General features: G+C 44.4%; 1 protein-coding gene across 1 annotated transcript in view; it reads right to left on the bottom strand.

Moving 5' to 3' along the window:
* The window catches only part of ZNF384 (zinc finger protein 384), a gene marked incomplete at its 3' end in the record, with an annotated part of 16,724 nt that extends 5,892 nt beyond the window's left edge, over positions 1-10,832 (bottom strand). Inside the window, exons 1-4 of the mRNA XM_010024280.1 lie at positions 10,780-10,832; positions 8,053-8,119; positions 7,682-7,922; positions 6,999-7,329 (exon numbers count right to left, since the gene is read on the bottom strand). Coding sequence (XP_010022582.1) covers positions 6,999-7,329; positions 7,682-7,922; positions 8,053-8,119; positions 10,780-10,832 — 692 coding nt within the window. The remainder of the gene's footprint in view (positions 1-6,998; positions 7,330-7,681; positions 7,923-8,052; positions 8,120-10,779) is intronic.
* Positions 10,833-11,213: the final 381 nt, after the last annotated feature.

Raw genomic sequence — 11,213 nt, forward strand, 5'->3', positions numbered from 1 at the left:
CATTTGTTCAAATGATCTTAAAGATACCAGACCCAGAATATTAGGGTATTTCAGCATGCCTCACAAGTTGCCTGTCTTCTTTTAATGACTCCGTCTATGCTTTTAACAGTTGCGTTTACCCTCTTCTGTCACAGTCTTGCACTGGGAGCTCACATGATGTCATTACATTCCTGAAAGTCTTTGACAGCCATTGCTTTCCAGGATACTGTTTCCCCATATTCCTTATCTTTATATCAAAGACATCCAATTGTACCTAACAGGCCACTTCTGTCTGACACTGCACTGTGTCCAAACACAGAGAGTCTCAATCCCAGACTGCTGGAGAATTCAAAGTATTATCCAAAAGGCTAAGTCTTCCATTGGTCTGTATTAAAATACATTTTACTTGAATAGTTCCAGTTTAGCAACCACATAAAGCTTCCATATTTTTCTTAAAGCTGTCCACCAGCATTGCTTCCATCTGTAAATTATCAGCCATGACTTTCTGTTGACCTCCAAATTGTAGAACAACATCAAGCCTAAGACCTTGTCTACCAATTTTAGAAGTCAGTCACCATTAGGATGAAAGACCAATGAAACAATAAAACACAATAAGGTGTTTCCTAGTAGAGTGATAACATGCAAAAGCTAAACCTAAAAGAATACAAAAGGCCCATGAGAAAACGCTAGCTTTGGAAACACCAGAATTAAGGTCACCTATGGCACCATAATTTGGCTCCGCAATGCAGATGCATTCTGATACAGCCTTATTGACTCTTCCCACAGAACTGCATCCTTATTATGTTGCACAGATATTTAACAAGCAAGCGTTCAGGTTCTTTTATCTCCACTGTGTACAACCTCAAGCTTTATCGACCACATGCAATTCCAACCTCATGAAGCAGAATCACTCATCTGTTGTACCCACCACACAAGTATCAGTGCTCTGTAAGCACTCATCTACCCCCACAATGTCCCAGGGATTAACAAAAGACAGGAATGAAACACAGAGGTACTCACTAATTCCGAGTGGCCAAACTGATACCTCTGACCACTTCCTTTCCTTTAAAGGAAAATTTGTATTATATACATTCAAATCACAGCTCCTACAGATTTCTATGCTACAGCTATGAGATGCAATGCTTCTGTAAAGCAAAGCAGGGTCTGATGTAACAGAGGACTGTTCGACAATGTTTGAGAAGAGATTAAGAGTTTTGGGAACACCAAATGTTAATTATTTCAGGATAACTGTGGTCATTTTTAGCCTGCAGCAAATGCAAATCCACTGAAGACTAGACCTAACTCATATTTGCACACACTTCAAGGCAAGATTATCTGCAGGCCTGAACCACATGGCTGTAGGATACCACAGCACATCTGCAGCAGAGGCAAGCGGAATCTACAGTTCTTCAGACTAGCAGTCCAATAAATGTCCTCCCCAAAATCATCCTCCTCAATTCTGCAACCCCATGGTAATGGTTTGTGGGGGTTTTTTTAAATAAACCACTCATTTCAGGTTCTCTGAGTAAACATGCAGGACTCTGACAGGCCATCATGTATGCAGTAACTATAATCACACCACAAAGGATGTTGTCAAGTACCTTGACTCAATAGGGCCAAATTAAGGTGCGATCAGATGTGTGACAAGAGTTTTGAAGTTCTCCCTCCCCGGTTGAAACTGTAATGGTCCCCCTCATTCCATTGCACACATTCATTCCATTGATGTGTTAAAATTAAAACTCATGACTGCAGAACCTTTACTGTTAATTCCTTCTGCTTGGCACTATGATGACCTGAAAGTGCATGCACACACACAGCTCCAATCTCAGCAGAAGGGAGAGAACTTACCATAACACACGTTTTTACCTCACTGTACTCTGAGGCATGTGGTCAGTCTTAATTCTGACATTTTCTAACCTCCAAGCACAGCATTCATATCCAAAGCAAAGCTTATGTGTACAAACTGCGTGTGTGTCTAAGGACGCGCATGTGCACCTGTGCTCCTTAAAGCCAATTTCAACCGAATCTGGGAAAGGGGTAAGGATCTTAGGAGTCACCACAAGTCTCATAAAAACATACAGCTGAAGAAAGAAGAGAGACCCTCTTGGAGCCCCCTGCTGAGGGAAAGGCTAGGAAGCTCACCCTTGATTAGACATCAGAGAATCCACACAGGAGAGAGCCGCTGGAAACCAGGCTTCATTAGTTCCGCTGCTCACGGAACTACTTGTTAAAAAAAGCAAACAGAAATTCCAACATGTGGCATCATACTGACACTCATGTTGGTCATCAGCAATCTTAAGATCCACTGCACAGACCTCTGCCACTGCAGCTAGGATGATAAATGACAGTGACGGGAGTTTGTCACCTTTTCCTAGCCTTAGAGGAGGATGAGGTTCTTTGCCAGAGGAGGTCACGTTCTTGTGCTGACATCAGAGACATGGCAAAATTTGGGTTTAATATTTCTAGGCTTTGGAGGGAATGTGGTCAAACTTTCTGCCTGATACTTCAAACTTAATTCCCCCTTTGCCCTTAGCCTTCCAGCCTGTTGCAATCCCCTCTCTCCTGCACTGACACCCCAGGCCTAAACTTTTTGCCCACATGCCCCAGTCTCTCCATCCTCTTACCTGTTTCATTCCCTCAATTGCCTAACATTTGCCTCCTCTCCCCCACGCTTCTATTTGCCTGTCCATATCCCATATTCTTGTCCCCACCTGTTCTGTTAATTCTAGGTATCTCCTCACTTTCCAGCCCCTAGCAGATCTGGTTCTCTCTTCCCTCACTCTTGGCCCTTTAAAGCTTATCTTTGTGTCATCCCTCCCTTGCAAATAGGCTCCCATCACATCCTCTCCTCCATTCCCTAGTTTGTAGGCTCTTATCTTTTCTCTCTCCTCCCTTCTGATTCCCATCTCTGCTCTACCCATTTTCCAGACTTCTGGACTCAGTCAGCTCCAAGATTATCTCATTCTTGTCCCTACTACATTTGAACCAAGCAGTGTCTTCTCCCATATCGCCTTTGTGCCCATCGGGGGGGTGGGGGTGGGGGGGTGTTACTGTGAACACTGGGCACAAAAGTCTCCCTTCTGAAGCAGAAGGAGGAACACTTGTGACTGAAGGAAAGGCATGCTTGGCCATTCAGCACTAGTCTAGATGATGCGCATTGCTGCAGAGAGAGTATACACGTAGTTCAGCCTCATACAGGAGCTGAGAAAGGTTAGACTGTATTTATCTCTTTTGTAGAGACAGATAGTCTGGTCAGTGCCTGGAGTTATACAAGCCTCAAGAAATGTCAAGGAGGATATAATCTTTGCATATTTCAACTACCAAACCATAAAGCATCAAAGAGCACACTTAACAGATATTTTCCAAGCTTACAACTTGGCCAAATTTGACCATATTTCACAGATATATGTGGCTTACAAAAGCCACAGCACCAGATTTCAAATCTATTCAAAACTATGGGAAGTTCAGCAAACAGCAATGCTAAATCCAGTACAGGGCAGAAAAACCAGGCTTCAAATACGACATGAATGAGAACATGCCCACCTGCTGTATTCAAACCACTGGCTCCCCTTGTGTGCCTTATTTCCTCACAAAGCAGACCTCCATCCAGCTTCTTCACCTTCTACAGCTCAGCTCTGCTTCTTGGTAAGACTTCTAAGGCTTCTGTACACTTCTGCACCCTATACTCATCTCAGAAGCTTCCTATGTCCCTCAGCTACTTACTGTCTCTCGCACCCCCTGCTGTTCCCACAACCCAGTGAAAGCAGGGAAATGCAGAACCAGGGGTGGGGAACACAGAGTTTGTTGGTTACAATGAGATGGCAAAGCCCTTCTCAAGCCTACAACCTTTCTGTTGGTATCCTAAGCTCTAAAGCACAGTTTGCAAAACTATTCCAGACTATAAACTGATATTCATCCTAGCCTTTACAACCTTAATACTGGAACCAAGCAATGCATAAAGACAGCTCTCTTCCTCTTGCAAAGAAACTACTTAGAAAACTGCTTATCAGAGAGACAGAACTGATGATCTGGCCCGAACAGGCTGAACCACTTCATCAGCCTTGAAGTCCACTGTTCACACCATACCACAAACTTCTAGAAGTGCACAGGAACAGGCACCACAACAGTATCAAGAACAGTATCACTGTCTCCAGGACCTACACTTGCTCTTTCTTCCTCAGCATCTTTTGAAATACAGAGGAGAAGCCATGTGCTTTCACACTGTCAGCATCTTACTAGAAAGGCTCTTGATGCCAAGCTCATTTTCCACAGAAAAAGAGAATTCTACGAAGATGTCAGGAAAGATTAACAAAGAGCTGACAGTGAATCCAGACACAACTAAAGTGACATTAATCATGAGGGACAATGCTTCCCAGGATTGGATTAGATGCTGTCCCCTGGAGGTGCAAAGCATTCTTCTAATAGCACAAAGCAAAGCTCCGAGGACTCTGCCAGACTAATCCTAAGGCTAGATGTCCAAGATCTGCAAGCAACACCACCACTGATAAGGCAAAAGCCTTGCACCTTTTCTTACAACGAGAAACCTGGTCACAAAGATTCCTGCAGCACTTTCACAGCAGATTACTGATTCACTTCTAGAGATGATACATCAGCAAAACAGCTGCTATTCACAGAAGCAGGAATCTCTACATTCAGTAGAGAATGGGATGGGCTGCGATACGTGTATCACCTCTGTGCTCCAATTCCTTCCAAGTCTGCCTTGCTGTGCTGCCCATTGCTTTGTCTTCACCAACACACTAGGAGTCAGGAATTATGGCAACCAAACACCTGCTCAGGCACTCAGGACAGGAGAGTTCACAGAGCTCAAAAAGAAACTTACAACCAACAAATAATTAAATCTGACAAAATAATCCTAGGCTTTAGCAACTGGGTGTTAAAAAGATCCCCAACTCATATTGATCAATATAGTACAACTCCTTCAGGCACCAGACCAGCTTGTCCTCAGTGTATCATCATAAGAATCAGTGAAATCATACAAATGCAGATGTATAAATACCACAAGCAACTCCTCCTCCAGCCTGAGAAGCGAGCAGGAGTAGATAAACCTCACCCAGTCTTAATTTAGCTCAGATATGCCTGCATACTGTAGTAACAGGAACTGCCCAAATCATGCTCTAGAATACAGCAGGAACCCAGGATTCCTCAAAGTTTTAACTTGCAAGTCTGTTCATATGCATATTATGGAGATATAATTCTCCTGTATTTCACAAAGGTTTTCTCTGACACAGCTCCAAGAGGAGATAGCATCTTCCTTTATTTTTTCAACCCTCACTTTTAGTTCCAAACATCAGCTAAAGAGGAGACCCCAAGAAGGGCAAAAGTGATCGTCTATAAATCTCAGTTTAGCTATCTTGCACCTCAGCACTGCTCAAAGGCTTGCTGGGGATGGCGGCTGGAGAAAGAGGCAGAGGTACCCCACTCAGACGAAACATGAACACAGGAAATCTTCCTGATTGCATGTTCCTACATTTAAACTCATTCGGTTTTTCCCTTTTTCATGAGCTGTTACACAGATGAAGCATGTTCATAAAGTTTCTGCTGAGTCACTCCACCTGGTCTTGGGCATTTTTTTCCCCCCCAAACTTACAAGTAAACAAGGAGCTATAATTAAAGCCTTGGTTCAGCTTTAATTCTAGTGTTCACTGCCAATTGTGTCCCCTGTAAATACATATTTAACAACCTAATTAGCAACCCAGACTGTAAGCAGCTTGAGTAGTGTGGAATTGTGGCTAAGGCCCAAAATAAATGGTGGGATTACAAATAGCAAGCTACCTAACACTCCCACCCCTCTTCACCATACGCTGATTATATTTTCAAAGTGGAAGAACTGGGACACTGGCTAAGAGAATAAAAAGGATGTGCCAAGCTCTGGGTTTGTACTCATTTAACTGTATTGATTTGAAAATGTAAACATTGAAAAAATGATACAGTTAAAAATGAAACGGTGCCTGGGGTGGATGCACTGATCCTGGATAGATGCCTTCCTATTGTTATGACTTAATTCCAGACACTTAACTAAATCTGTATGAAGAAAGAGGGTCTAGGATGGTAAAAGGGAAACTGAGACACAATCGTGGGCACATAGCAGGGAAGCAAGAAGAGCTAAGGACCATCTTCTATTTCTGTTTCCATCTGGCTACTACTTTGCCTCTTCCTGATCTTAATCATCCCTCACTAAACACCCATCACTAAATCACCCATACACGCTCCTGCTTCCCAACTAAGAGAGACCATTGCATTCCATCCCTAGCACTTGCCTGCGCCGTCCAGTTCCCACCTTCCCTAAAACACCTACACTCCATATGCTCTGGTTTAAGTATTCCCTCCTGGTTAATCTCTCCCTCTTTCACCACTCACCTGTAAACTCAAGCCACATCCCTCCAAGCTCAGAAACCCAACCTCAGGGCTCAGAACTCTCCCCCTGTTACCTCAGGGCTCAGAAACACTCTTATACCAAATTCAGAAATACACCATTTTTTTCCCTGTTTCGTTGGGAATGCTGAAATAGGAGATCACAATGCACACAGAAGCATCACAGTTCACTTCCTGCTCTGTGTGCCTCCAGTTTGTAGTCTTTACACTGGACAGACTGGAGTCTTCATTCAGGAGCACTCAGGGATGTTAGGGGTCTCAAATGCATGAGACAGTACTGCATTCTGCAGTACACAGGCCATATTACTTGGCGGTGGCCTCAAAGGTATGATTTAGCCTCCATAACATCGTGGTCATTAACTAACCTGGTAAAATTAACATCTGGATAGTCAGAAAAATCAAGGCTGTCCACTACAGAGATCTTTAGTTTAGGGTCAACCCACCAGCTTGCAAACACTCCTGATTAGAAAGAAAAACTCAACCTTTTCTGCAGCTGAAAGATTCTCTACTCAGGGACACTACATGGAAAAGGCAGATCTCTCTTCTTCCCCATGTAACCCTCTGATGGGTAAAATATACCCGCATCCCCATGCAATGCTACAGTCAAGGTTTAAACCCGCTCCCACCTGTATGTCTTGCCATCCTTGTGCTGGTCCTCATCATCCTCGTTTGTCAGCACAAAGGGGTCGCTCATCTCTGGCAGCCCCGACTCCTGCAATCGTTTCTTCTTCCGGCCCCGAGGCGGTTTGGGGGCAACTCCCCCACCCCCGCCACCCCCACCACCTTCAGAGAGGGTGGTTGTCCCTTTCTTGGACAGGTCAGGAACCACCTGGAGGGCTGCCTGGGAGCCAGGGGGTAGTGCAGAGACAATCATGGGAGCTGAGATGGGAAACGTTTGGGCAGAGGCGGCTGTGGTCACTAGGGAACCTGATGGGGAAGTTATCACCAGACCAGGACCTGCAACAAAGAAAGATGGAGGAAGTCAGTTATTACATCTCTATTTATGTCCAACCTCCTTATTCCACAGAAGCAAGCTTTATACACTTACTTTTGACTACAATGCAAACAGAAGAGTAGCTTAACCCTCCCTAACACATTCCCAGTCTCCACTGCTGGAAGTCAAATATCCATAAAGAGGGTGAATGAGTGCCTAGAGATTCGCCATGAATCATGGTGAAACCATGCCAAGGCATTCCACTCCATCAGTGAGGCTAGCAATAATCTACAGCCCAAAAAGAATTCTCCAGGACCCTGTCACCCCATCCCAGAGTCTCCTTTGTATGCTGCCAAAGTCCTTGGAGTCCCCTACCTGCTGTCATGAGCCCAGCAGACTGCACTGGTACCACGGTGATGTTCTGAGTCACAGGGGCTTGGCTGTGTGGTGTCAGCTGCTCCGGCTTGGTGTCTGAGTCCATGGAGATACCAGTGGGTAGGGCCACAGAGGTGGGTACTGTCAGCAAGGCAGGGTAGTGGGGGGGAGCTAGGCTGCAGCCCTTCTCTGTGGGCAATAGCTGCTCCTTCATCTTGTTAATAAACATGGTGTTCTCAATCTAAACGGGTGGGAAGGACAGCTTTTAGCATACCCTGGCTGAGCAAGAAATGCAATAGAAACACTTAGCATGCACGAACTTCTAACAGGAAGCAAGACCAGCAACATAGGCTGGAAGACAAAGATCTTACCTGTCCCGAGACGGTGGGCACTGCTGGCCAGAAGTACGGAGAGGAGTTGAAATGAGATTCTTCCATCCTAGCTGGGCACAGCGGGGAAGAGGAAAGGGGAAGGGAAGAGGAATGGAGGAGAAGGAAGACAGACAGACAGACACACACACAAAAAGAACATTAAACCCAAAGAGACTCCAACATGGAACTGACTCAGTCTAACGCTGTGACAGTTCCTTAATCTCCCCTGTCTTACTTGAGCAACTTCTCCCCATTTTGAACTACCTGCCCAAATCCAAAAATTATTTTCAGGGGAAAATGGTGTCTGCTCTTCCCACAGGCTTGGGTCCATTTCAAATGCCTCTTGCCCAATAGTCCTCCATGCAAAAAAGGGACTGACTATAAACGCAGAATACCTCCAGAATTCCCCAATTATCATCCACCCAAATACATGGCATTAATGATGAAGTCTGTGCATCTGCAATCAGACAAACACAGCTGAAAACCATTTTTCACTGTCACAGGCAGCCTGAGCCCACGAGCAGTGAATATTTTGGACTTTGCCTGTCCTTCCACCCCAGCTCAACACTAAGGGCCCAGATGCAGCAAGGGGACATGAGCATTATGTTATACAGGAAGAAAGACAGGCAGAAAGAGGGAAACAGACTTGCCCAAGATAACAGACAGCCACAGCAGAACAAGAAGTCAAACTCAGGGCTCCTAACTTCCTGCTGCCCACCGTGTCGCCCACCCAGCCCTACTCTCGAAAGAAGCCCGAAAATATCACTTAATATTCCTGACAGGCAAGATCCTTTACTCTCATCCCATTGGATGAGATGAGGCAGTGGAAAAATAACCTGAATATCCTGCTTCTAAGATACTGTCTTCCCAAGTGAGATCACGTCACAGCTCTCTATTGCCCATTTCCATTCCCTTCTTTGGGACAGGATTCTGTCCTCAGTCAAGTGCCCACTGCTCCATCTCAACTCTTTATGCAGCTGAAGGACCAGTCAGACACCAAAAGTTAGCCCTCTGAATACAGAGGCATAATCTCTTTAGGAGCACCTGGCTGAAGAAGCCCTTCCCTTTCTAATCCTTACATTCCTCTCTGTAATAGTATTAGCAGAAAAGTTTGTTGCACTCACGAAAATGCTATTCAAAACTTAAAGAAATGAAAGAAAAAGGAATATTTCCTGAAGCAGAAGACACACCTATTCCTGAACGAGCATGGCAAAACACATGATAAAAAACTATGCTCAGAGAACATCTGGCAGAGCAAGCTGCTTAGAGAAAGCAACCACTGTAGGTTTCTCATGTAGCTACCTGCAAATTGTCCCACTTCTATTCCTGCTCTGATGTGGCAGTAGTGTAATTAATGAGTAAATATTGTTTCTGAAGGGCCTATTTCAATCATCAGATAAGATGAGGAGCATGCCCCGAGTAGCATGCAACACTTACTTTCCAGAAGTATATTAGGGCAGAATAAATACATGTGGAATTGCTGCGGGTGAGCCAAAATGCAAAGGTAATTTTCCTCTATGTGAAGCAGTATTTAAATGAACCAAATTACCTGATAATTTTGTTTTTATGAATTGCTCATGCAACAGCAAAGCCAAGTATTCCTGCCTCGCTCACTCGCTCCAAATCAACCCATAAACACACTTGAGGATGAATTATTTCCCTTGCATTGGTGGCATGCAGTCAGACTGCTAGCTGCCTGCCTGAATTACTCTGGATTTACACTGCTGTGATTCAATCAGGACCTGATGGAGCAAGACTCTTACCTTCCTTCCTCAGCTTTCTTTTCTGAGCCAAATTAATTATTAAGCACGCTGCCCTATGTATGTAATGCTTAATTACATTACTTTTTTCTTCCACAGGATGGGCACACATGAAGAGATAACACATTCATGTCAGTCGAGCACCTCCTGAATCAAGAGGGGGTTTTTGTCTGGAATGTCAAGTTGGGGTTTTAGGGGGTTTGTTTGTTTGGGTTTGTTATTAAAATAAGCAAGCCCTTATTTCCTTCACTTCCATATCAAAACCATCAAAGTGAACGTGGTTCCGTAGAAACATAAAGTCTTGTATAATCATCAGATGCATTTTCCAAATAAACTTGTCCAAGATACCCTTGGATTCAACTGCAAACTTCAGGTGTGAAACAGAAAGATACCAATTCAAACAAAAATCTCACAACAGCTTTCTCATTTAAAGAGTACGTGTAATGGAAGGCAACTCCATCTTCAGGTTCTAAAAGCCATACTAGCATATGCCAGGACACTAAGTCACTGCTTGTCTCCATCTACTCCCCTACCAGAACTTCACAGAGCACCTAACTTTTGTTTGCCCAGTTTACAAAGTATGCAAGTAAAAATAAGGCTCTTATTGATTCTCAGAAGACGGCTACGCTGTTTTCCTTAAACTCTCTTAGAATCCACTTCCCCATTCAAAAATCTTCCTGCTAGAGCAGATATCAGGCCTCAAAACTTTTGGCGTGAAGGGCTGAAGTGTGGTGAAGTTGTAGGAATGTGGAGAAAAAGGAGAAATGGTGTAAGAATTGAAGCTTTCATGCAATCTCACTAGCAAGCCAGTGTTCCAAAGGGAGAGAACAAAGGTAAGATTCCTCCACCAAACGGCTGCCATGATACCCACAGCCGTCCCTCCCCTACCCCGCCTTTAAGGCTAAAGAATGTTTTGAGAACATGCACCCCTATTTGCAGCCCCCACTTTCACGCTGCTCACACTTACTTTACCAGAACTCTGCACGTAACCCTTCCAATTGCTCTATAACTACCAGACATGGGCTGGAGCTTCAACCCTGTACCACCGCACGTTCCCACTGCAGGGCCTTCATCATCCCAGCTTCCACAAACAGGCCAGAGATGGGACCTTCTTCCTATTCACCAGTCTAGTATCAGACAGATGTCAACGTACCCTCCTGATATAAACCAAAAACACCTTCTATGTACAGACCACAAATGTACATACACCAAATAAACAACCAGACCGAACCAGAGAACTCACAAGGGACAAGGAATCTGGAGTTTAGATCTCAGAGTACTTCACAGAATCACATACTTAACGTGCTGGACTTATACTTCTTTGCAGGTCATCGCTTTAATCATAAACAGAGAGATAAAAGCACGTGCAAGTATACGGTGAGATAGAGGCTGTGTTTCTGG

The sequence above is a fragment of the Nestor notabilis genome, unplaced genomic scaffold (genome assembly GCF_000696875.1).
Source record: "Nestor notabilis isolate BGI_N333 unplaced genomic scaffold, ASM69687v1 scaffold33911, whole genome shotgun sequence".
Lineage (NCBI taxonomy): Eukaryota > Metazoa > Chordata > Aves > Psittaciformes > Psittacidae > Nestor > Nestor notabilis.